The sequence below is a fragment of the Melanaphis sacchari genome, unplaced genomic scaffold (assembly GCF_002803265.2).
Source record: "Melanaphis sacchari strain LSU unplaced genomic scaffold, SCAv2.0 Contig53_pilon_pilon, whole genome shotgun sequence".
NCBI classification, from domain to species: domain Eukaryota; kingdom Metazoa; phylum Arthropoda; class Insecta; order Hemiptera; family Aphididae; genus Melanaphis; species Melanaphis sacchari.
In genome coordinates this window covers 308,565-333,922 of record NW_020271371.1, presented here as the reverse complement: position 1 = coordinate 333,922, position 25,358 = coordinate 308,565, and the positions used below count along the sequence as shown (strand labels likewise).

Sequence of the window (25,358 nt, the reverse complement as noted above, 5' to 3'; positions counted from 1 at the left end):
CCCAGCAGAACCTGCACACTATTAATAAAGATACATAATATTACTACTGCAGATAAATATAATAATAATTTTAAAAATCGGAGTTGGTTTTTTACATCGTAATAATTACACATTTTTAAATTGGAATTTTATTGCTCAAATTAATAAAAAAAATTAAAATGTCAATAAACATTGATAACATTTAATTGAGTCTTTAATTGAGTCCCACAAACACTTTTAGATTATCGGAATTCGAAGTTGAGTTCGATCAATATTGTTAGGTAGTTCAAATTGAGTTTCTTCAGTTTATTAGTTAATAATTAATTAGTTTCTGGTAAAAATTTAAATGATACTGATTTAATAAAATCAAATCTGAAATTGTTCTTATTCATATATTTGTTTATCTGCTCCTGTAAAAATTTATCCTTTTCCAAAGTTTTTTTACGTGGTTTCGTTGCTTTACTTAAATTACGTAATTAGTAGTTTGTAACATTAAGTTTTATTTTAATTATCAGTGCAAATGCTTAAGCTAATCCACCGCTATTTTATTCACGTGTTATAACTTCTGATGATTATTTAAACTACACTGTAGCAACATATTTTATATCCATGACGATTGTTATCGTTTATAATATTATTACTATGATTTTAATCTACTAAGTAGTGCTTATTAATACAAACAGTTTTATATGTACGTGTTAGAGTATAAGTATTGTAGCTTATGTATTAAGAATTAAAACAATTAAAATCAAACTGCAGCGTTTCCACTTATAAACATTTGAATGTATTATTACTTTTTAACAGTGTAATTATCAGTTATTACTCGCATATAATATTATGATACAATAAATTCTATTACGAACGATTCCATATTTTAGATTTAGAATATTAGAAGGTAGATAGACAGAATTTCAAACATTATTCGAGCAGTAAAAATTATAGTTAAAACATAAAAATAACCTAAGATTGACATCCAACATCGAACAAAATATATTATTTTTAAAAACATATTATATTTTTATGGTAACATAATGTTGTTATTTAAAAATACTAATAATGCACGATGTAGGCAACACAACATGCTAGTAACCACATTATAATACGCAGTTTATTATAATTTGCAGTATATGAAATACACAGAATATTTTTAAAAGCGTTACAGATTAATTTTATATTTTTAACGATCTCGTTAGAAATTAGTGCCGTTTGCTCCTATGTTTTAGCTAAAAAAAAAAAAAATACCGTTATAATTTCATGAATATTGTGCTAATTATTATACAGTTTTAGAGTAGAAATGCGTTCGGACAGCACTTCACCGGTGAATCACAATCTACTTAATGTTCAAGCGAATGCAAAAATATTACGTTTTTACGACATGATCTGTTACATCATACAATTGCGTAATAGTTATTAAATTGAGTTATTTTTTGACGTCGTAATTTCAGTGAATATACACAATTTTTGCGCGGTAATAATGATTATAACAATTTTTATTAATACCTATACTATATAGTATTATTTCCAAATTTTTTTTTTTAAAGTAAATTTAACAAATGTTATTGTTTTGTTTTTAATAGATACAAATAGTTATGTAATTATAAGTTTTATAACGGAATCATGTTTATTATTATTAATTTTCTTAATTTTAATTTGTAACGCCTTACGGCTTATGGTAACAGTCGTTGTCTGTTAGATTGGTATGGTGATAACGGAAAACTAAGAATTCTCGGTTTTTGGATATTTTTACCAAATATATCAACAGACTTACAATTGTAACAAACAATTTTAAAACTGATATAAAAACTTTTATCATTTCTAGTCAACCAATTAATTATGTATTTTTTTAAGCACATTTATTTTTATAGATTTATGATAAATAACTTAGTAACCACGCAACTAGTGAACTGATTAGTTTGAGTTATAACTTATACTTACTGTAATGCGCCATCACCGTAATAATCTTTCTGGCAACGACTGTATCTATCTTTATTTAATATTACTAATAGTTTTATTTATTTGGCTCGAGTAAAGATAATGATTTTTTTATTTTTATTTAATTTAATAATATAGTTTTTTATAAGTTCTAACAAACTATTAAAGGTAACCTCTTATCGTTGAAATAGTAATTGAATATAATAACTTAGAGTGAGATATTTATCTATTAATTGTACTAGAATTATATAAACAAATTAAATACTAATAGATATATATACTAACAATTTAAATGTATTTTTTTTTTATTTTTTTTTTTTTTTTGTTACATAAAAATCCATTTAAACAATTTTTTGTGAAAATTACAATTACATAATTAAGAATTTTATTTCACATAATTTTGCCACTGCAACATTATAAGTGAATCTATTTGTTTTCCTTATTTGTAAGTCCTGTTGAACAAAAATAAAATATTATAATCGTGAGAAAACGCATTGGAATTTAGAAATATTTAATGTTTATTTTAATCTCAATAAAGGTATTTATAATTTTATTACAACATAGATGGGCGTTGATATCTAGTTTTAATAAGTGGTGTCACTAATATCTGGATCAGTACCAGCGCAAGGTTTTGCGAGGCCCGGCACAAGTAAAAAATGTAGGCCCCTCTTTACTATCTTAAAAATTACATCCCCATTCTAAATTAATTATAGATTTAATTCAAAGGATAATTTTATCCATCGATTTTAAAATAAAAAATTATTACACATTATAGGTATGTAAATAGAATCAAAACAATCAATAATGAATGCATTACCAAATTATTTTATATAGAGAATAAACTTATCATCTTAATAATTATTATAAAATATCAAAATACAAATATTATTAATAAATACTTTTACTAATTAAATGTATAATATTTAATAGGTAAGTAATAATTTTAATTTATAAATAAAGTTTAAAAAAAATTAGTGTACTGAATAATTTATAATATTTTAAATACATAATACATTGTTAAAGTAAAATATTGTCAGTTTTAATTCTTTAATTTTTCTAGCATTTTGGATGCAAAATCATTTATTATACCTCCATAATTTAATTGTTATAAAAGTTCTTTTTCTATACAAATTGTAGTAAGTCCAATAAGTCTTTGTTGTAATATGGTACTTCATAAATATGTTTTAATAAGTTTTGATTTTGAAAATGTTTTTCTGCTCAAACTGATATAAGCGAAATTGTTAACATAATTCGTAAAGCAATATTCAAGTTGGAAAATGCGTTCGTTTTTTTTTTTATTCAGATAGTACTTGAAGTGGTGTAGTATTTTTATCATTTAAATACTTGAAATATTTATTAAAAAAAAAAAAAAACAACGGAAAAGTCGCTTTTCTATATAGTTTATTTTGAGTGTACTTCGACACTTTGTCATTATTAAGTGGTCACTATCATAACTATATTGGGTGTATTACATTTGGAATTATGACATTCGAATTCGATAAAACAATTCTAAACGGAGTTAAGGTATAATAGATAAACAAATTATTAATGTTAATTTTGTATGTTGGTATGTTCAAAACATAACATCATAAAAGAATAAAACTAAGAATATTATGAGTTTGTTTATTTAAAGTATGATTTTTTTATATTCGTAAGTAGGTATATGTTATATTTGATGTAAAACCATTAAAAGTTATTATTTATTATCTATAATAAATAAAGCTATTATTAAATTGCAAGTTATTTAAATACACTAAGTAACAAAGGGTAGATATTGATTTCTAATTGAAAAAAGAAGTGTGTGTCACCACAGGCTCACAGGACAATTTTTAAATGGTATGAAAATGTATACACCTAACTAAAAATTTGGTATTTAAATAAACTAAAAAAATACAATAATAATTTTAATAAAGGCATTAAAAAAGGATAAAACTTGAAAGAGGTGATTGGGTTTAGCATATGATTTGTAAATCAATTTGTATTATTATATATAAAAAAACAATATTTTCAATAGGTATTATTTAAATATTTTAAACATTCCAATTATTACATATCCTTTAGCCTGTCTAATAATATTGTTTTGTTAAAAATATTAATTTTTTTATTATTTTATTTTATTTAGTGATCAAATTAAAATTATTATTGTAGATCGATCGATATTAATAAATGTTTCAAGCATGTGACCATCGTGATGATATTAGTCTAAGTTCTCTCGAAATTACGTTTATTAGGAATCGATTGGTAATTAGGTATTTGTTTTTGGGCTTGTATTTTATTTGTAAATTAAAATAACGGTAAAGTTTCTGCGTAACGTTTTCGAAAATTATATTTATTTTATATTTTGTATACATTGGACAGATAAAAACACTCAAATAAATACATAAATTATAGATTATATAACTTTTTTTTTATAAACAACATGCATTTTAAAATAATAACAAAACCTGTTTTCCTTATAGAACTTGTTTTTTAATCGTATAGCTGCATCGAAGAATGTTATTTATTTAAATATTTGCACTGACAGACATCGTTTATAATATGCACGTAAGTTTTTTTTTATATACTATAGGACATAGGTATATCATATGCAGATGCCAGATGGCTAATATATATTTTTACAATAATTAATCAAAAGATTTTCAACCACATATTATTTTACTTCATTGAGTTTGTCGATTTGAGATTTTAACATGCAAATATATAGTTAGGCACATAAATAATCGTTAAAATTCGGAGAAATTAAAATATGGATTTTAAATATTTTTTTTTAACAAAAATACCTACGTAGATTTTTTATTGGTAAAAACTGTGTATTGGACGTATTGGTATTCGCAGGTCTATATTTAAACTGTTGACACTTTATGTTCGTAAATAAACACTCATTTCTAAAATAGTTTTAGGAAAATTTACGTTTTGTTTCTTCAAACTTTTAAGGTGAAATTGAAAATGAGTACATTCAGTGGGAAATAGTAGCATTAATTGGTGCTAAGTCATTTTTATAATCATTTTGAAGAAATTGAGCATTTTTTTTTTTAACTTCTGTTGGTGTTAGTTCTATTAGATGGAAAAATAAATTATACTTGGATGTTATATCATCATACGCTATTTTTCTTTTTTTCTAGTTCAGTTTTTATCTGATCTAAAACTAAAAAGTAAGTATTAACCTTGGGTTTTTTATATTCATCCAAAATTTTTTCTTCATTGTAAACATCATCAAAAAATAATTTTTGTTTTTACTTACGTTGAGTAGTATTCTTGAAATAGAAAATGCTACATTTTTCAATAGCACGAACTTTGTAGTCAACAAATATTTCATCAATCCGAATATCATTTATATAAGTTATTAATGACTAATAAATTTCAACAACCATACCTAAATCAATTAGTATGGATTGTAATTTTTTATTGCATGCATTAAAGCGTTCTAAAATATTTCTCCAAAAAATTGACATAAATAATGTTTCCAAACTTTTAATTTTTTTTTTAAATACCTTTAGCTTCACAGCGAGTAGATAAATTTTCTGCAGTATCAACAGCTATTTTAGTTAAGGCATTTATGACCAATTTTTTTGTGATATTTTCAAGCGTCATCTCTTGCTGACCACTGTGTAGCAGAAAGACTTTTAATTGAAGCACTTAAAATGTTTCATCGGTGTGTAGAGACAGAAAAAAAGTTATATAGATTTTGAACTAATCCAAAAAATGGATTAGCTTCATAGCAGCAACTAGCTACATTTTTCCTAAGTTAAGCGAATGTGCTGAACGTGACACACAAAATCAGCAAGTTAATTTATTGATTTTATTCTAATTTGTACGCCAGAGTATAAATCGGATAAATTTTAAGTATTATTAAATGACTGACCTCTTAAATAATTTATACTTAAGTCATATTTGTTGAACATCAAAATAATAGTTTCAGTAATTTGCTGTGATTTATGCCCAATTTTATCAATAAAGCACACAAAATGCTCAACGGGTTCGCCTTAATCATTAATATAACAAATGATAAAAGAGAGTTGGTCAATGTGTGGGATATTTGGTGTGGAATTAATTGAAATAGAAAAATATCTGGTTTTTTTTTAATTTCTTAAATAATTATTTGAACTACATTTTCTGCCATTAAGAAAATAAATTGTTCATATGTGTAATAACACAAAAATAAGTGAAATTAAAATTAAAAGTAAAATATTCAAAATTAGTATAAAAGGGTATTTGTTATGAGTATGACGTGGCCGGACTGACACAAGGGACACAAGCCTTATATGTAAGTCCGGTATTAATAAATATTGAATGTACTTGTTCTTGCGTTATTACCTTCCTCTAGTTCTTCGGAGGGTTCTCGAGATCGTGATTCGAGAATATGATCAAATACACCGTATGTAAATTAAATAGTAAAATATTTCGTACTGACAATAAGTATGTAGGGCATGCACCTTACCTGGTTCGCCGCGGTGTATACCTGTAGTACGATCCTCAGAGAAAGATATAAGATAATACAAGTTGCGATATGACTTAAGGAAAACTTAAATTTAAATAAGAAAAACAACACTGATTTTATCTTAGAAAAAGAAAGAGGTCCAGCTGTCGCCCGCAGTCTTGAGTTGTAGGGTGTGTGATGGGTCTTGGGAAGAGCTCCTGCTCGTTTGTATGATGCGCCTGCACTGCAATTTTGTCGGTGCTCATGCACTCGATAGTTTGGCTGGTGCTCATGCACTCGATGGTTTGGCTAGTGCTCATGCACTGACTAGAGAAGACGACGTGATCAAGACAGCCAGGGTCCCCGATGACAGAGAGCCTCATTGGACCATCCCTTGTCTTTGGCGGCACACGAAAATAGGTCAAACGCTTTGTGCCATATGGTCACAATAGCGTTTGGGTTCCCACGTGGCCAAACAATGTAGATCGTCTCTCTCGTCAGTGATCAATAGGGATTATAGGTTTTTATTGAAGGCTATCTGCGTGCGACAACTTGACCGTTACTTTATTTAACGAAATGATAAAATATACAATAAATTATGATGTGTGAGCATATCATTACATATGTGTAAAATGATAAATAAGATGTATAACCTTTACCTGGGTTACCATACTTTTTAATGTGTTCTGAAAGAACTGCATTAAACTCAGCAATCAATTCAATTGCTATCAAAAAATTTCCATTATTTGATCAACCCATTTGATTTGTATGATCTCTAAAAGATACACCTCTTAATGACAATGACTTTACCAAAGTTACTACCCGTTTCAAAATAGACCTTCAATAATTTGTTTCGAATTCCATTTGCCTGTTAATCTGTTGGTCAATTTGTTCTAGAATTGCACCACGTTGTTTCACAACTAAAATGTTTGAACGATATTTTTGAAGATGGTCATGGGCAGATAATTTCTCTTCAGTTTTTTTAAAATTTAAAAACCCATAAGAAACAAATGACTTCTGGCCACCAAATAACACACAAGGATAAAAATAAATAGTACCTTTAATTTCAGAATATAAGAAATAATTTCGTTTTATGATTTCTCCATTGACTAAAGTTAAATCCAAAAATGTTTTTTTAAATATCTATTAATTATCTTTTTTGTACCTCGATTGTTTACAGTATACGATCTTTTTGATATTGATAGTTTAATTTAGATAAGTTTTGAACGATGTTATGGAAAAAAATGTAATATCTTAAGGTATCATCTGTATTTCCATAAAGTTGGATCATTTCTAAAACAAATAATTTTTTTTTTTTAATCAAAATTTTTAAATATTGTCTACACTTGTTTAAGTGCTAATTACTGGGATTCATAGGTACCTAGAGAGACTAATTGAGGGTATAAATTAAATCAAAATATTTCATAATAGACAATACTGTGTTTGTGGTTATATCTGTGGCTTTATACATGATTGTATAAAACATAATTTACACAAATTTCAATTACTACAGGATAATTTAATCAAAAATATTTAGTTTACTCGTCTATACCTTTATGATAATATAATATGCGTATCATCGTTTTTTTCATTTGTATATGTAAGGAATTTAAGGTTATTTAAATACATTTTTTTCTAACCGTTCAAGGTAAGATTATAGGCCTTGTTTTGGTCCATCTGTGAGCAACAGCTGTAATGGTGACCAACTAAGACATAAAAACATTTTCAACGTAGGAATATATAAACTTTGAAGGCTTTACAACTTAAAAATAATAGGGACAATAATACAATATTAAAAAATAGCCTTGATTGTCGACACAAAAACACAATGAATTGTGAATTTTAAAGTGGTTCTAGTTGTCATATACAATACATAATATATATATATATGTTAGATATAGGTTAAAAAACATTTCTATTTAATTTTTTTATTTTCAAGATATTATTGCTGAGATTGAAATTGAACCATTTATCATTTAAGTGGTGACCATGAATCACCACAAGAGAACCTTATGCGTATTATATTCAATACCATTGATGTGGTTTGATTTTTGTTTATTTTTTTTTTATATAATTCACAACTACGTCGATCTGTTTGCCTAATCATTACTTGCAGAGATGATTGTCTATGATATTTTGTACATAGCTAGCAAGTTTTATTTTCCTGTTTTATAGGCATTTACTAAAATTACTATAAAATATTATTTATTTGTAATTATTGAAACCGATGACTTAAAATTAATTATTATCTATTTTCTATGATCACCTTTAAGATTATATTGCATGATATAAACACTACATTAAGTTCTAAAACGCATTCAATGACATAGCATAATTGTAAACATAATTAATACTAGTATAATAGGAATACCCTCTCCAGAACACAACACGCCTCTATAGAGATGTATATAAATAACTATCATCGCATGTTTTAGAGTTTCTATTGAACAAGTCTCCGAGCAGAATCTTACCAGCTTACGAATAGTCACTAAACATGGCTGATATTATATATTCAAGTGTAAACAACGAAGTATCTGACATTCTGAATAAGTGTTTTGTTACCAGCTTTCGAAACGGATATATTAAAGCTAATGATGTGGTGTTGCCTGTGTACTTCAAGAAATTTGGACAGCGTATACAGGACATGGAAATCAGAGACGATGATATTTGGGTTTGCAGTTATCCAAAAACAGGTTATTAAGTTTATTCAAATATCCAGTTGAAAATGTATTATGACATATTATAGTCGGGAAAAACTTTTTATGAATACTTAATTTAATTTACATCATATTCCGTGCACAGTTTTAAAATTATTGACATAAAAATATAGCATTGCGTAACGATTATAAATGCAAGTAATTTTTGTACTCTATACCATTATTTATAAATTGTTAATCTAGTACTGTTATTTGTCTACAATAATTCTTTTCACTGAACACATTCTATAAAAGACAATGAAAACAAACTTAAAACTAAATAATTGAACTTTATTTTGATTAGTTTATTATAATATATGAACACGACTAGAAAATACCACTTTTAAATATAATGATTTCTATTTTCTATTGTTTACATCTATCTTAAGTATGTGTGATTCAGGTTAGAAGAGTGAATGCATTATTTATATACAGTCAAAACAATTTTTATTCTATAGTATACATTTTGTTAATTTAGTTTAATCTTTCTATTAAACAGAAAGAAACCCCCTTTGGGCTTTAAGTCTTTATTAAAAAAAAAAGTAATCATAAATTATTTTCGTTACATTTCTAAGATCTGAAAGGAGGTCAATCGATTGAAATATTTAAATAAATACTTTAAATAATAAAGTAACTAAGTACTGCGTAAAAATTATAATGAATATCGAAAAAGAAATAATAATTACAAAAATATTCTATAGTACCAATGAGTTATATCGATTAGAGATTATATAACTAAAAATAAATTATAATAATGATTAAAATAGCGAATAGTATCATTTACCTATATTTAATGTACGTAAAATCTAGAAAATACACTTTGTTTTGAATGCAAATACACATATGTCATTAATAATAATTTTCCAATTTTTTTAATAAACAAAAGATGTTTATCGTTTATATTAACAAACATGTATATACTACACTTAAGTAATATTTGATTTGTTAAAAACGTATTTTTTAGAAAATTATGTTTGAGATGACCAAAGGAAGATAAATACTAGCACGCACCTGCCTTAAAGTTTGAACTTAAATTTGTATTGTAACTATAACAACAACAACATATTCAGTTTTCTACAAGTATTTAAAACACAGAATTAAATTTACATATAAATATATATAATAACCAATTTATCATAAGATTGGATAAGTCATCCGGGAAAAATTAAAATAATAAAACATACATGATGATTATTATGATAAAATGTTATTAGTTTGAAAAACGCTATTATTATATATTTTTAATTTAACATAATTACTAAACGTAATTAATAAAAATATTTTATCTATGTCATATTGTTGTGTAGTATTATAATTTTGTATATAATAAATAAATATATATATAAGTATAGAATTGTTAAATAGGAGGTCATGAATATAGCGAGGCGGTGATTGACAAGCAAATATCTTGTCATACCGTTAATCAATAGTTATAATAATAAAAAAGAAAGTGTTATAGGTATTCTTCTATTGTTGTCATATCATTCCTCAGAGGCGTTTGTTTTTCGAGACTAATCGAACATAAAAAATAAATCTATTGTGTTCTAGGAACCACGTGGTGCCAAGAGATGACGTGGTGCATTGCAAATGATTTGGACTTCGAAGGTGCCAAACAATTTTTGCCCGAAAGATTTCCATTTTTAGAGTAACAATACGATTTACTTGCAACTTTATAGAAGAAGTACATTTTTATTTAACGATTAACATTATTGATTCAATTTTAGTCACACACCACTATTTGACTATGAAAAAGTGCTGCCAGAAAAACCAGATCTCAAGCTACCGTTGTATGTGTCTGATTCGATTACGTTCATAAATGAATTAAAATCTCCGAGATTTATCAAGACACATTTACCTTACAAACTTCTACCAAAAAAACTTAGAGACCAAAGTACCAAAGCAAAAGTAAGATCTATTTTGCGAATATTTACATATTATTAAATATTATAAAGATATGATCGTTTTTTTCGAAAACTGTAACATTATTAATACTACCTGTAATAAATGTTTACATAACATAAAATGTAATTGTTTATGTTTCTATTTAATTTTTTGTGAAACACAAATAAATTTAAACAATGTACCTTATATGTATGTATAGGTTTTGAATGATTTAAATAGGTATGTAATTAAATCAACAGCAATAAACTTGACAGTTGTCAGTTGATTACAATTATTAAATATTATATAAGTAACAAAAATGATACTGTAAGTAGTCACAATCTGTTAGATTATTAACTATTCATAATAGGTTTATCTATTTTGAAGGTCCGTCTTTATCCTTTTTTTTTACATATTTGTTGAGTGAAATATTATGCATTTCCTACATAATATTTTTTAGTCAGTATTAAAATTCAAGGATTCTTTCAATGTGAATAATGAATGTAACTCTATATTCTGTCTAATTTATTTATTTATAAATGCATAATAGATACCCCTCCCCCCCTATTCAAACATTTTGTATTAAAATATCAAAAATAATTTCTCAACTCATATGCTAAGGACAACTAATTCAATTTTCAAGCAAAGAATTTTATTATTATTTTTTATTAAAAATGTAATACAAAAGTATACATAAAAATATGATATTCTATGATTGTAATTATGATTATAGTTTATAAGCTCACCATTTACTATAAATAAGTGCAGTGTTATCACAGATAATGACTAGTTTTTAAGAGGATATTAGGTTAGGTTAGCATAACAAAAAATTCACATTAATTATGACATATTGTATTCTTACAGACTTGCATAGTAAAAAACGACTTTTGATTTTAGATGGTTAGGGTTTTGATGGTGATTGTTATAATTTCAAATATAATTATTTATAAATTATGATTATATTGCTTTAAATTTTCCATTCTAGTCATATTTTTGATTTTGTTTTAGTTTACTCTCAAAGTCCACCATAATATATTATGAGTACATTATTTGCATCGTAATTTTGTACAAGTTTAGCTAATGAAAAATGATGTACTTGAATGTACGTTCAAGTAAATTAATTATTATATAACGTGGCAGTTATAATACACTTGTCTTTTACTAAACATTTACAAGTTATAATATTCTAATGAAGTTTAAACAAGAACACTTTAATAGTAAATAGTTGTTTCATTATCAAGAATTATATTAACAGATATTATAAATTAACTTTTAGATAGTTTACGTGGCCAGAAACCCAAAAGACACTTGCCTTTCATATTTTCATCATTGTTGTTTGTTAGAAGGATATACTGGAAATTTCGAAGATTTTTGTAAACTGTTTACCTCTGATTCCCGTAAGTAAACTCTTTGTAAAAAAAAAAAATTCAAGTTAAAAACAACGTATATTAACAACTTGTGTAATTAAGTCTGCTTTAGCCCATTTTTTGATCACATCCTTGGCTACTGGAACCGAAGAGACGATTCGCGGGTACTTTTTTTGAAGTACGAAGACATGAAACAGGTAATCGATCAATACCTGTGATTTTGATTTATTTATGTATCATATATGTTCAACACTTGGATAATTTAATATTAGCCAACTGACATTAAATCTAACTATATATTTTGTTTTATGATCAAAATAACAATATCTATACAATTAAAAAAACTTATATAATCAATTTATACCTACATGTATGATTTTAATAGAATTTTAAAATTGTTTTAATAGGATCTACGTTCGGTTATTCGTCGAACAGCTCAATTTTTAGGCAAAGATTTAATTGAAGATCAGGTATTGGCTTTGGAAGACCATCTAAGTTTCGAAAGTATGAAGAACAACAGAGCTGTCAATTATGAGCCAGTTATAGAGATTAATAAAACTCACAATTTAATTGACGCTAACGGAAGTTTTATGAGAAGTGGTATAGTGGGAGGAGGAAAACAAAAAATGTCACCAGAGTTTATAAAAATTTTTGACGAATGGGAAGAGAAATGCTTAGAGAAAAGTGGATTAAAGTTTTAATTAAATTTATTAAGTATAGCATGTATTATATTATTTTTATCGCTAGTAATTATTTATAAAAAAAAATGTATTATGGTGTTAGGTATTTAATGTAAAGATTTAAAACAAAACTAATGATTAATTCGGTATTATTCTATTGCTCTCGTTGCTAATTCAACTTTGTATTCATAATTTTTACAAGGATAATTTCTGGATAGTTCAATTACTTTTTAAAGTTTATTAAATCATTAATTCATATTCATTTTACAATTATTCAATGATATATTTATATAGTTTTATTCTAATTTAGAAAAATAATTATGTGACACTCAAATGCAATTAACTTAAATTTATTTAATTTATTATAACATGTAAAATGTGATTAAGGTTTATTACGTACATCACGTGAATTGTTTTATTTAAATAGTTTAGTTTTAGCTACCTCATGTTAGAATAAGAATACGAATATGACAATATGTAGCTGTTTATTACATATTAGATAACCATAATTTTTATAATTTTTAATTGATTATAATATTAACTATTTATTAAAAATTGTACTTGAAAAATTAAATCAATATACCTAAGATAGTAATACATTTAACATATTATTATGAAACTAATTAAATACAACTTAAATAATTATAGTATAAAAATTATGTTTATCAAAGTTTGAAGAAAACAATCATACATTTAAAACATTTATAAGTTAAATAACAATTTAATATATAATAAATTATAATAGGCCATAAAATGAATTTAAAATTTTTTGGGGATTATTAAAACAACGCAAAACTATTTTTAGTTCAAAATTTTGGCGTCTATTATAAAATGTTCTTATTTTGAATTATATGAATTATTTTGTATAGTTGACACAACGTGGTGTAGACTTTTAGATTTAGATTTTTTTTTTTTTTGTTACAATGATAATATAGTGAAAAATGTTTTTGTTAAATGAAGCTAATTTTAAATCTATGAAAAAGAATTGGTACGTTGGTAATAATATAGGTAACTTATATTTTTGTTTTCATATTGTTTATCTTTTAATTTTCGATAAATGTAAATTTCAGGTGAATGTTCCATGAGTATAGAGTTTAAATTCTTAATAGAGAGTTGATAATATTTTTAGAAATAAAATATTTAAAAAATAGCAAAGAAGTATTTAAGATGTTTACTACAGATTTAATATTATATTCAATAATATAATGTGTACAATGTACATACAATATTTTTTACATGTTTAATCGTAGTTCTTATTTTCTGAGTACTTAAAATCTAAGAGTGATAAAACAATTATATATATAGTGTCAATGATATCAATTTGTCTCAAAAGTGAGATCAGTTCCTTTTAAATTTTCCTCTGTGAATTTGTCGAATTTGTCCGATAACTCTTTCGACATGTAATTTTTCCAGTCTCCGACTTTTCCTTTCCTAATAAATGTTTCATCGGGATTTATCTCGTTTGATGGTTGTTTTTCCATCATAGCAAGGATTGGTTCTAAATTCAGAGCCGGGTTCTTCTTCATGCTGTTGAAGCTCAAATGGTCTTCAAGAGCGGAAACTTGTTCATCGGTTAAGGGTTTGTTGAGAAAAGCTGATACTTGTCTAATGGCTCCTTTCAGATCCTATTATATTGAAAAACCAAAACGTAGTTATTATTACATATTTTTTAATACTTATTATTAAGGAATATCACTTAAAGTTATAATATGTTCTTAAAATATGTATCATAATTAATACACGCAGATTGTAATGAAATATGTAAATGTTTCATATTTTTTACTGAAATTTATTATAGTGAAAAAATCAGTAAAGATACGTTTTGTTAAAAATGCAAAAAACTTATTGTTATTTTATAAATTCTAATAATGCATTTATAATTTTATCATGTATAAAAAAAAAAAATATTTAGCGTTATTTATTTTTATATCAAGGCAATGAAATCAACCGAAAGTTGGTTCATTTTTCCATTCAATTATTTAAAATATATAAAAAAAAGTTATGCAATAAGCAATAAAATCAATGGACCTTCACAAAATCCATTGAACCATACCACCGCAAAAAAAAATATGTATTAAAAATTTTAAACCAGACGTTTTCAAATACATTCTCATCAAATCAAATTGATATCCGTACGAAGTATATGAAAATTAAATATAATTTTGTATTCAGTATACTGAATATCCTCTCATAAGACAACATTGTGATTTTACCACGGTAACGGTTAACTAGGTACTATAGACAACCGCGATCACGACTCTTGCTTACCTTTTTCATGTCTTCGTATTTGATGAACAGCACATTGGATTGGTCCTTTTGTTCCCAGAAACCCAGTATGTGATCCCAAATAGGACCGATCGGTGTCTTGCCCTGTATGAACAGATCGCAAAACTCGTCGAACGAACCGTGCAAGCCGTGTATTAGCTTGCAATAGTGGTAATAAGACACACACATGTCCTTTGGGTTGCGTGTCACGTAGACGATTTTCGGTTTGACGTTCGCCAACTGTTCGGGCAACAGCGGTACCGGCAAGTGGGTTTTTATGAACCTGGGCGACGGCATGTTCTCAACTTGTTCCACGGAGTTTCCCAGTTCGTCTTTCAATTTGCTCGTGTCGTTACCCATAAGCGCTGTTAACCTATTTGATATAATACGCACCGAATTAATGTTGTATCGTATTATTGGGTTGAGCGAGCTCCGACAGCCTATCTGTAACTATTCCACCGAAGGGTTATTCGGTTTTATGTTATTTGTCTAACTATAATATTATTTGATTCGTTTGCTTTTTTCCGTCATTTTTATTCAAATAAATTATACGATGTGTAGGTATATGCCATATATTTAATATATAAAAATAATATTAAAGCATTTTGGTTTTTGAAATTAATTGTTAATTCGAATTGATAAAAAAAATTCTAATCATTAATTTAAAGTCAATTTAATATTATTATGTATTCATATTAGACATTTTTATCGGTATTAAATTTTATAGTAATAAATCAATAACGGTTTTTAGTCATAGTACCTAAATAAATTGTATATTGCGTATGGTATAGCATATTTATTTAGTACTATTATCGACATTATTTCACTATATTTTATAAGGATATACATATTTTAATGGTTGTTATAAAAAACTGTGTTTTGTAAAAAGGTGTATCTCACTCTAATAACGGTGTCCTTAGTTGTCCAATCATACTTTTGGCTTTTACAAAATCCAAGTCATTGCAAATACACCAAACCATTTCTTGAGCCCAAGTACTTCCTATAATACATTTAACAGGAACAAAAATGTATTAGTCATCGTTTAAGTCGTGCCAAAAACAACATCAATTATTGTTTGAAAATGCAGTGTCGTTATATACACCTCATTAAGTATCCGGAAGTAAATTACTAAAATTATTACCTGTTCTTGGATACGACACAAGCCATACATCATCAGATCTGACCTCCATGTTTTTAATTCTCTGGCCCAAATCCTTGTACTTGGGCGGAAGTATACATTTGCCTGGATTAACTTCGATCAAACAGTCTTTAACACCGAACAAATCGTCCAGTCTCTTGGCGAATTTATCCTCGAGATTTTCGTACTTTATATACATATTTGAAAAATTTTATATTTTATGAAACAAATGTTAAAATTTTTTTTTTCTGATAAATTAAAGAACGACGTTGTAGACCAGTTGAGTTGTGATATGCGACTCGACACAATCCAATATGATCAGTATGTACCTAATCGCGCGTTTTCTTCTTTTAAACTACACTTTCTCTTAAACTTGTTTTCGGGGGAAGTGAAAGCAATGTTTGTTTACTTTCTCTTGCGTAATTGCGAGGGTCGATTCGTTTTAAATATTTATATTTTATTGTTATTTTAGATACTTAAACTATATGTATGGTTGACACTATTATAATATTATATACCGTCGAAAACATAAGTATTTACATTTTAATTATTTAATAAATTTTATAAATAATAAATGATCTGGAATCAATTAAATATTAAATCTTTGTAATTCTGTAGTAGATAATAATTTGAGACACTACAGCATGTAGTGGTCCTAACCACCGTTAGTCTATCTGCTCTTTCGAAGTTTGCTTTCACTATTTCGTAATACCTTCCATCGCTAAAAACGAAAACATAAACATAATAATTAAAAAAATTGTACATTCGTGTTGAAAATAAATAACATTTTATTATAATAGTATTTTATCATTTTATGTTACCTTAAAACTAAACATTTGAGTTTTAAACATTTCACTCGGAAAATATCAATTGCTTTTTGGCTTTTATCCGAAAATCTTAAATTATCCGGATCCCATTTTAATTCGAGTCTCTCTAGTTTCGGACAATTTGTAGCTATACCGTCCATAAGTTGATCTACTAGCACATTACCAGATAGTCTCTCTTGAGTGCCCATAACCATAATTCTGAAATATTACGAATTTTTATTAATTTTTCGTTTTTAAGTATTTGCAGCTTTTTATTTTTGTAATAGATTTTTCATACTTTTTATGATATTTGAATGAATAAAATATATACTTTACGATAACAATAATAAATAATAATATATTTACATGATATTATTGAGTACCGGTAAGACTGTGTTCCATAATTGATCGGTAATTTGCGGCATGCCAGCCAAAGAAAGTCCCTGTAGCTGATGTCCATACCGAGACAAAAATTTATAAAGTCCTTCGTCTGACAAATTGTCTGAATAGTCCAAATTGAGCGCGATTAAGTTCCTGACGTTACCCTGCTCCATGAACGTACTCAACACAGAGTCGTTGAATCCGTTTAACTGGCCTGCGCTCAGGAACTTCAAATTCGGTATCCTAACTAACATATCGATTAGGCATTCAGTAGAGAGATCGGTCCCAGATATATCTAATTCTTGAATCGATGATTTTTCCCATTCTACTTGCATTACATACTCGCTGATAAGATCTAAAATAAATTTCATTTGTTACACGATTTTTAATTTTGTGTTATCGTGCTATTCAACAATAATTTTGTAATTACTCGTTTGATTCATTAAAAGACACCTGAGCCTTTTACTCCTTTGAAATAACGTTTTCATTGTAGAACCCGTGACCTTGGAGCAATAGTTCACGGCCAAACACTCAAGCTGTATACAATTGGAGCTAAACGCGTCAATGTGACTGTCGTCGATGAAGTTTATCCCGTACAAGTTTATGACTCTTAAGTTCGGCGTAGCCGATTTTAGTTTGTGAACGTTGATCACCTCGTAAATCTCTTCCTCTTCCTCTTCCACTTTTTCATAAGTACCTGGACGTGAACTCATATTTAATATTATTCATATATATATAATATATATATAATTTCAGCACAATGATGGCACTCAACTTACCTATCAAATGAATTATTTCCAGTCCGTTTATGAAGTTGTAGATCTTTCTCATGAATCCTTCCATGAAGATAACTTCCGATAAGCACACACAGAGATATTTCAACTTGGTTGGGAATGCTTGGAGCTCACTGAAATCGTGTAGTTGCATGGCGGTTGAAAAGTCGAGTAACATATGAGTGAGATTTGGACATCTATTGGCCAGTTCATGCAAGACTGTATGCGTTATGAGCTCGATGGGCAGCTCGATATAACGCAACGAAGAGCCGAATCTTACACTAAGTAATATTTTTATTATACACACGTTGATATAACTAGGCGGAAAATGCGGGTACAATATCATAAATTTAAATAGATTGTAACAGAAATAAGTGCTGAAAAATATCCCTAACCTCTATTATATTTAATACTTTTATTTCTTCTAATTACTGTTTAAAAAAAAAATTGTTTAAAATATAGGTTAATGATTATCACAATAAATGTTATTACTTATTGCATAGAAACCTATCTATTGGTAGTAAATTAAATACATATTTTATCAATTATTTCCATTACATCTTGATTATATTAGATAAATAGTTTAATATATATATTTCTATAGCCGAATTACTATAATCACCTGATAAGAGACAGCAGAAAGTCTAGTGATGTGACGTGGAGTCCCGATATTTCCGGTCTTAGGGATACGCTGTACCACAGGGACGTGTTATAAGCAATCGTGCGCCACTTTCTACACACTCTAGACATACTACATATTTCTTTGTGGCTCAGGTACGAAAATATATTCAACAAAACTTTGTCTGGTAGTTTTTCGATCGTCTATAGAAAAAAATTAATCACATAAGTATTTTTATTTAACATTTGGAAACAACAACCGCCACATTATATTATTATTTATTATTTTCACAAACATTTACGTAAGCACAACTAGCTACAATACTATTGTTAAACTTACGACTTACAGAATTTTAAATAATGAACAATGTATTTTTGTTAGAAAATTACGATCTCAAATTAATTTTAACAAGAATTAAGTTTTATTTGGGCAGGTATTTGTTATTTTTTACATAGGTGAAACGTTCAATACTTAAATATTATGATAAACAATTTTATTATATTATACGTTGTAAAAATAACTATTACGATAATTATATATTATCATAATAGTTTTATAATTTAAAAAAATAATAAGTACATCCTTCTATATACATATAATAGAATTAACAAAATATTATATATTATAAATTTATTTATATTTTCTCTTCAGTCTAATCACTAAGTACGAGTAAAATAGTTTATTATTCATGAATACAATTTAATATTATTTTTTACATATTGTAAATTTAAATAATTTTAATTTATGTCAGTTTAAAATATATTTTATCATGAAAAACATCATTTTAAATAAAAAAATACTATCTCAGAATTATATTATTTATTCAATTATAATTTTAGATTAAGCGGAGCGATGATTATTATATTAGTTTTGACTTTTGATGGCAAAGATGCATACTATTTTTATTTCTTATTTTTGCACTACAATCCCCATTTAGTTTTTGAAAAATAAATATTTTGGTTGTAAATTAAATCTAATTAGTATTGAGAATCAAAAGTAAAAAATTTCGGAACCTTTAAAAAGATTTGGAAAAAACAAAAAAAAAAAAATAAATAAATATACGAATTTTTATGCAAAATACATTTTGTTGTTGTTATTGTTATAATATTGAAGTTCAAAAATAAATAACTATACAAAATAGAAATTTTCACCAAGATATATTCATATTAGCATTTAATACATGCGATATAATATTCAAAATATGTTGACTCTTTTTATGCTATTTATAAGTATTTGAAAATTTTAGAATCATTTTAGTTTTATTTTTTTAAGTATTAAATAAAAATTTTAGGTTTGGTAAAAAATGTTGGAAGCTTGATAAAAATCACGACATAAGTTTTACTTAAGCAATAAAAATGCATTTTGCACATTTTTTTAAAAAACATTTAAATTTAAATGTTGACAAAACTCATAAAAATCACGATAACTTGCAATTTATAGTAAAAAATGTATAAATTAAATTGCTTTTGGAGACATAAAACTTTTACAATATTTAGTATTTATTTTAGTTTTTAGTTAAAATTCAAAAATATATTATTCTAGTGAACTTGAAATGCATACGTATATTATAAATATTTTAGCATAGAATGATGTTTTAAAAATATTTAGATTAATTTTAAGATATTTCCTATTTATATCACAAACCTATTCACTCTGTTCTATGGTAAATCGGAATTGGCTCAAAAATTAATAAAAATTTACAATATTAAATGTTATAAACATCATAGTATATATTATATAGTAACCATAATTAATAATTGAATAAATGTGATGTTTTCGGCAACTATTAATTCATCAATTTCAATTTACAATAATTCTAAATGTAAAATAAATTACTTTATAATATTTATACATCGTATTTATTTATATTATAATAAAATATACTTCGTAGTGTAGACTGACAGACCACCATCTTCGCTCAGAATCGTTTTTCATATGCAGCAATAATTTATTGTTGAATTTAATTTTAATACATCTATTACACTTATTACAGTAATCTATTCAATGAAAACCATGCTCTCTCAGCATTTATTATATTATTATTGAGAGTAAGTTTTAATTTTTAATTTTCATTATTTTAGTAATGAGAAATTATAAAAAAGTTCACTAATATGATATTTTTCTTAGGTTTAACATTCATATAACCGAATCATTAAGTTGTTGTTGAGAAATTATTTACCTTTCTCACAATAAATTAATTTTTTGTTGAATTTCTTTAAATTCGTAGATCAATTGATAATTCAATTTTAATATATAGTACCTACTGGGCTGCACCAAACTATGTACACTAATAATACGTTTAAACTATGAATGTTCATTTTGTTAAAATAATAATCTAACACAAAAATAACGCGAATAGACCAGAGATCTTGCCAGAAACTACAGGATATGTAAATTATAGTAATATACTAGTGTAGAACAAATGAAAAGCGTATTATACATTCAATAGGTACATTACATATTACATAAATTATACACTAAATAAACAATACATAGAAATAATAAAAATTGAATCAATTATTATACACAAGTCACAAAGGACAATATTCGGACAATTTTTAAATTAGTATATCAAAAGATACATTGCAGTATTAGTTCGACATTCACCATCAACACAAGCGGACTCAAAGGAATCTATTTTATTTATAACTATTTTTAGATTATACAGCAAAAATCTGATTAAAATATATCAATGAAATAAATTTTTAACTAAATGTTTCTGTTTAATGATAAAAACTTTTTACAATAGTAATCAAATCTCCAGTTACGAAAAATTAACCATAACGTATAGAAATTAGAAACCCTCCCATAAATATTGAATTAATATTATTATATTGACAAACATATAGGAATACGATATTAGAAAATTTCCAACATATTATAAATATAACTTGTAAATAATGTCCAAAATTTTAAAAAGATTCCTCATAAATTAAAAAATTTTTATTACGTTTTTTCAAATCTGTCTATAATAATAAGTTTAGTCCATATGTTTTTGCTATGACTAACCTATTTTATATTTTTCTGATATCATATTATGTACCTAATATTTACAGTATTTTAAATATTTATAATTATTGGCTATATATGATAAAGTAAAATATAGTTTCAACGTGTAAGTAAACGTATACGAGGTCATTTTTTTGAAAAAAATTTTAATATGCTGTATATGTTTTGAAACATTGACAATTTACAGGACACAACGACACTTCACAGTTAACACCTAACACACGTATAATGATTTATTATATTATGGTTCGCGCAATGCAGCCATCTCATCGTCGTCTTACCGTTCCGGCATACGGGCTCTTGGCGGGTCCTCCTGTACCGTCATCGATATACACCTGAGAAGCCTCTAATGCTAACTGCCCCCAAACCTATATAATATGTATATATGATACGATTCGATTATATCATTGATTTTATTATTATCATTATTATTATTATTATTATTATTATTGTTAAAATATTCAATACTGACGTCTGACGATATATCCATTGTCCGCGGTTGAGTTGGAGAAAATATATACGATCACGAATTCGAAACAAAAGTTATTTGGATGGTGGATTATAATAATATTATAATATATTAATGTATATTATCTAATAGCATGAAATATTACGCACTTTTACGAAAAACGTGAAATATGTGGTAAACGGATAGAATAGACGAGCAGCCGAATGCCAGTCACGTATACCGTCGTACCTACGTTATGGCGCGGTGAACGCGGGCTAAGTTATTTTTAAAGACTTATCTAAACCGCAGCCGCCGACGCAGCCACCACCGATTTCTGAGAGCAAAAAATCTCATTTTATTCGTGCTACACACTATAAATACTCGCAAAGCCGGGTACCCACGCCAATGATCGGGGGACTCATTAAACGCTGCGTGTGTTAATTTTTTTTCTCGTAAAACCACGAGAAAACATGCAAAAATGCCGCCGGCATGCGATACTTAGGTGTATAAAGTTATTGTTAATTTTACCGTCTTGACTCCGCGGACGGATCCTCGATTGTCTCTGGACAGGACATTGGCCGATGCTACGTTCACAGACAGCCACGAATCCATTATACAATTATGTGTAGATTACTACGTATGCCTGCAGTTGACACTTGACACGGATAAGGATATACAAAATTTGTCCTTATATAGATATATATATATATATAATATCTATTTAATAATTATTTTTATGTGATTGGTCATGTCTGATCCGGTAAATCCGAATTGGTCCGATCAATGTGCCTGTGCTGAAAACACTGATCGCCAATTTTCGGGTGTCGTGAATGGGTCCACGGGAACCGAACGAAATCGAACAATCGAATCGCATCGACTGTGACCACCGCGGGGACGTCTGAAAATAGATTAACAGACGAACGCGAGCACCGATAGAATACTATAAATACGACGACGTGTAATTATACAATAAATCATGGCACCTCGTACCGATTATTATGTACAGGACATATTGAAGAATAATAGTTGAATATACATAGACATTATACATACCGGCAGTAGTTATCTGATTAAACTTTATTAACGTCTATACGTAAATTGTATCGATCCTGGACGACAGCGCCAAATTCAATTTCGCTATAATTGATGATTTTTTTCAACGCATTATTCGTCAGTTGTTACTGTTGAGTGAAAATTTGCATTCACTATTCGGTCTTTTAAATACGCAACTATATAAAGTGCCTTGAGATACAAGACTATAAACCATACAACAACAATGGCCAGATACGTAGCCAGGATTTTATTTTATTTTATTTTTTTTTAGAGAGGGGATCTAAATAATTTTGGATACAATTTTTATTTTCATTTTATTGCATGTTTAACATACAAAATCTTTTAATTTAATTTTTTTAAACTTTGGAGGGGGCAGACCCTATGGACCCCCCTTGAATACATGCCTGATAATGACAACTAACGAAATCATAACCAACTATTAGATGTTGTTATACTTTTATAGTGGAAAAAAGCCAATACGTATTCTTCGTTAGGTTAAGTGAATTTTTTAAGCATTTTAAGTACAATTAAAATTTTTAATATAGTTATTTTCAATTGTATACACAAAACCGTCACTTTACTGCTTGTTATACTTAAAAGTTGATTTGCTCACGAGCTTGCTAAGTATAATACATGTACCGAGTGTAGACTACAATATTTACAAATTAATTTACAGTTTTCAGATAATATTTAAACCTGAAGTAGACAATGTATAAGAAGATAAACAAACGCAACTTCGTGATGTAAGCTTATTTTAAAGGTAAAAATTCAAATAAAATAAGAAAGGTATACCTAATAAGCATATTATCCCGTTTAAAGCTATATGGCTATATCCGATATAGTATAGAACACGGCAGTAGATTGGATATTATAATAGGACTAAGAAAAACGGTTAAGTCCTTAATAGAAAAACATGTATGGTATGAATATTGAATAGGTGCTGCTTAAAATAAGCGTTTTACAATAAACGTTGTATTATGTATCTAACGGTTAATTCTATTCTGTATATATCTTTGATATATCGTATAAAATAAAAAGAGGTATTTTTAAGTTGTTTTTATGAAAAATAAAATAACTAAATAAGCGTAATAGTCGTAATACTGTAAATAATATATAATAGCATAATTATGCGTATCACGTCTGTACGATATGTTTTATTCTGATCAGAACCACTGACATAGGAAAGGGAACTGCGTCAGATTTACTTTCCCCACACGATATGGTATAGATAGGTAACATTGGTAAAATTTAGTAATTTAAACCATAAGTAGGTACTTACAATAGAAATATAATTTTATAAATTATTTATGAATATGAAATTACACAAAGGTTTAAACTATATATTTAACTTCAAAGTGTAAAAAATAATGAATAAAAAATAAAATATTCTAAGAATTCAGTGCCGTATAACATATTTTTTATAAAAGGACCACTAGTAAAATGATGGAATAGTAAAAGTCATTTAATTTTTTAACAATTTACTTATTAGTCATTAGTAATTAAACATTTAAATTCGTGCTAAGAATTACTAATTAATATTATAACCAAGTAACTCAACTACCAAAGTCCATAGATGAATATAGCACATATAAATGCATATACGTTGAAATAAAAAAATATTAAAATATTTTCTATGAATTATACTATTATTGCACACTTATAATTATTAAATTATAATTAGATGATTTTAACATAGTACCTAATATAGTAATAATATAGTTTAGATAACATACATTGACTATAAATATTGTAATAGTCCTTGGACTTCCACAACAGTTTTTCACAGTAAGATCCAGTATGTCTTTATTAGCTAAGGAAATAAAATAAAATAAATAAATACATATTAAGACGTGTATTAATATAAACACCCGATTTCTAATTGTTATGTACCTAAAAATTAATTATATAAATTAA

The 25,358-nt window shown here is 26.7% G+C and overlaps 3 protein-coding genes across 5 annotated transcripts; 1 reads left to right on the top strand and 2 right to left on the bottom strand.

Annotated features, from left to right (window-relative positions):
• The first annotated feature begins 8,780 nt into the window (after positions 1-8,780).
• LOC112599581 (amine sulfotransferase-like) lies at positions 8,781-13,179 on the top strand. The gene is made up of 6 exons (XM_025346527.1): positions 8,781-9,021; positions 10,573-10,669; positions 10,749-10,929; positions 12,182-12,302; positions 12,375-12,469; positions 12,680-13,179. Exons 1-6 carry the CDS (start codon positions 8,823-8,825, stop codon positions 12,971-12,973), a joined length of 987 nt encoding a protein of 328 aa, XP_025202312.1. The 5' UTR covers positions 8,781-8,822; the 3' UTR covers positions 12,974-13,179.
• Positions 13,180-14,107: 928 nt separating this feature from the next.
• Positions 14,108-16,670, bottom strand: LOC112599577 (sulfotransferase family cytosolic 1B member 1). Its single transcript, XM_025346523.1, has 4 exons — positions 16,359-16,670; positions 16,118-16,217; positions 15,221-15,590; positions 14,108-14,577 (listed from the first exon to the last, which is right to left on the bottom strand). Exons 1-4 carry the CDS (start codon positions 16,552-16,554, stop codon positions 14,269-14,271), a joined length of 975 nt encoding a protein of 324 aa, XP_025202308.1. The 5' UTR covers positions 16,555-16,670; the 3' UTR covers positions 14,108-14,268.
• Positions 16,671-16,910: 240 nt separating this feature from the next.
• Positions 16,911-23,555, bottom strand: LOC112599576 (F-box/LRR-repeat protein 2). Of its 3 annotated transcripts, none has more exons than XM_025346522.1 (8): positions 23,445-23,555; positions 22,920-23,289; positions 18,938-19,137; positions 18,322-18,596; positions 17,973-18,239; positions 17,528-17,897; positions 17,177-17,380; positions 16,911-17,076 (listed from the first exon to the last, which is right to left on the bottom strand). In XM_025346522.1, the coding sequence occupies exons 2-8, from the start codon at positions 23,001-23,003 to the stop codon at positions 16,941-16,943; spliced, it is 1,536 nt and encodes a 511-aa protein (XP_025202307.1). In that variant the 5' UTR covers positions 23,004-23,289; positions 23,445-23,555; the 3' UTR covers positions 16,911-16,940. The 3 variants fall into 3 exon arrangements, with proteins under 3 accessions (XP_025202307.1, XP_025202303.1, XP_025202306.1); XM_025346518.1 differs by lacking the exons at positions 22,920-23,289; positions 23,445-23,555 and adding exons at positions 22,225-22,311; positions 22,416-22,656; XM_025346521.1 differs by having other exon boundaries at positions 22,920-23,555.
• Positions 23,556-25,358: the final 1,803 nt, after the last annotated feature.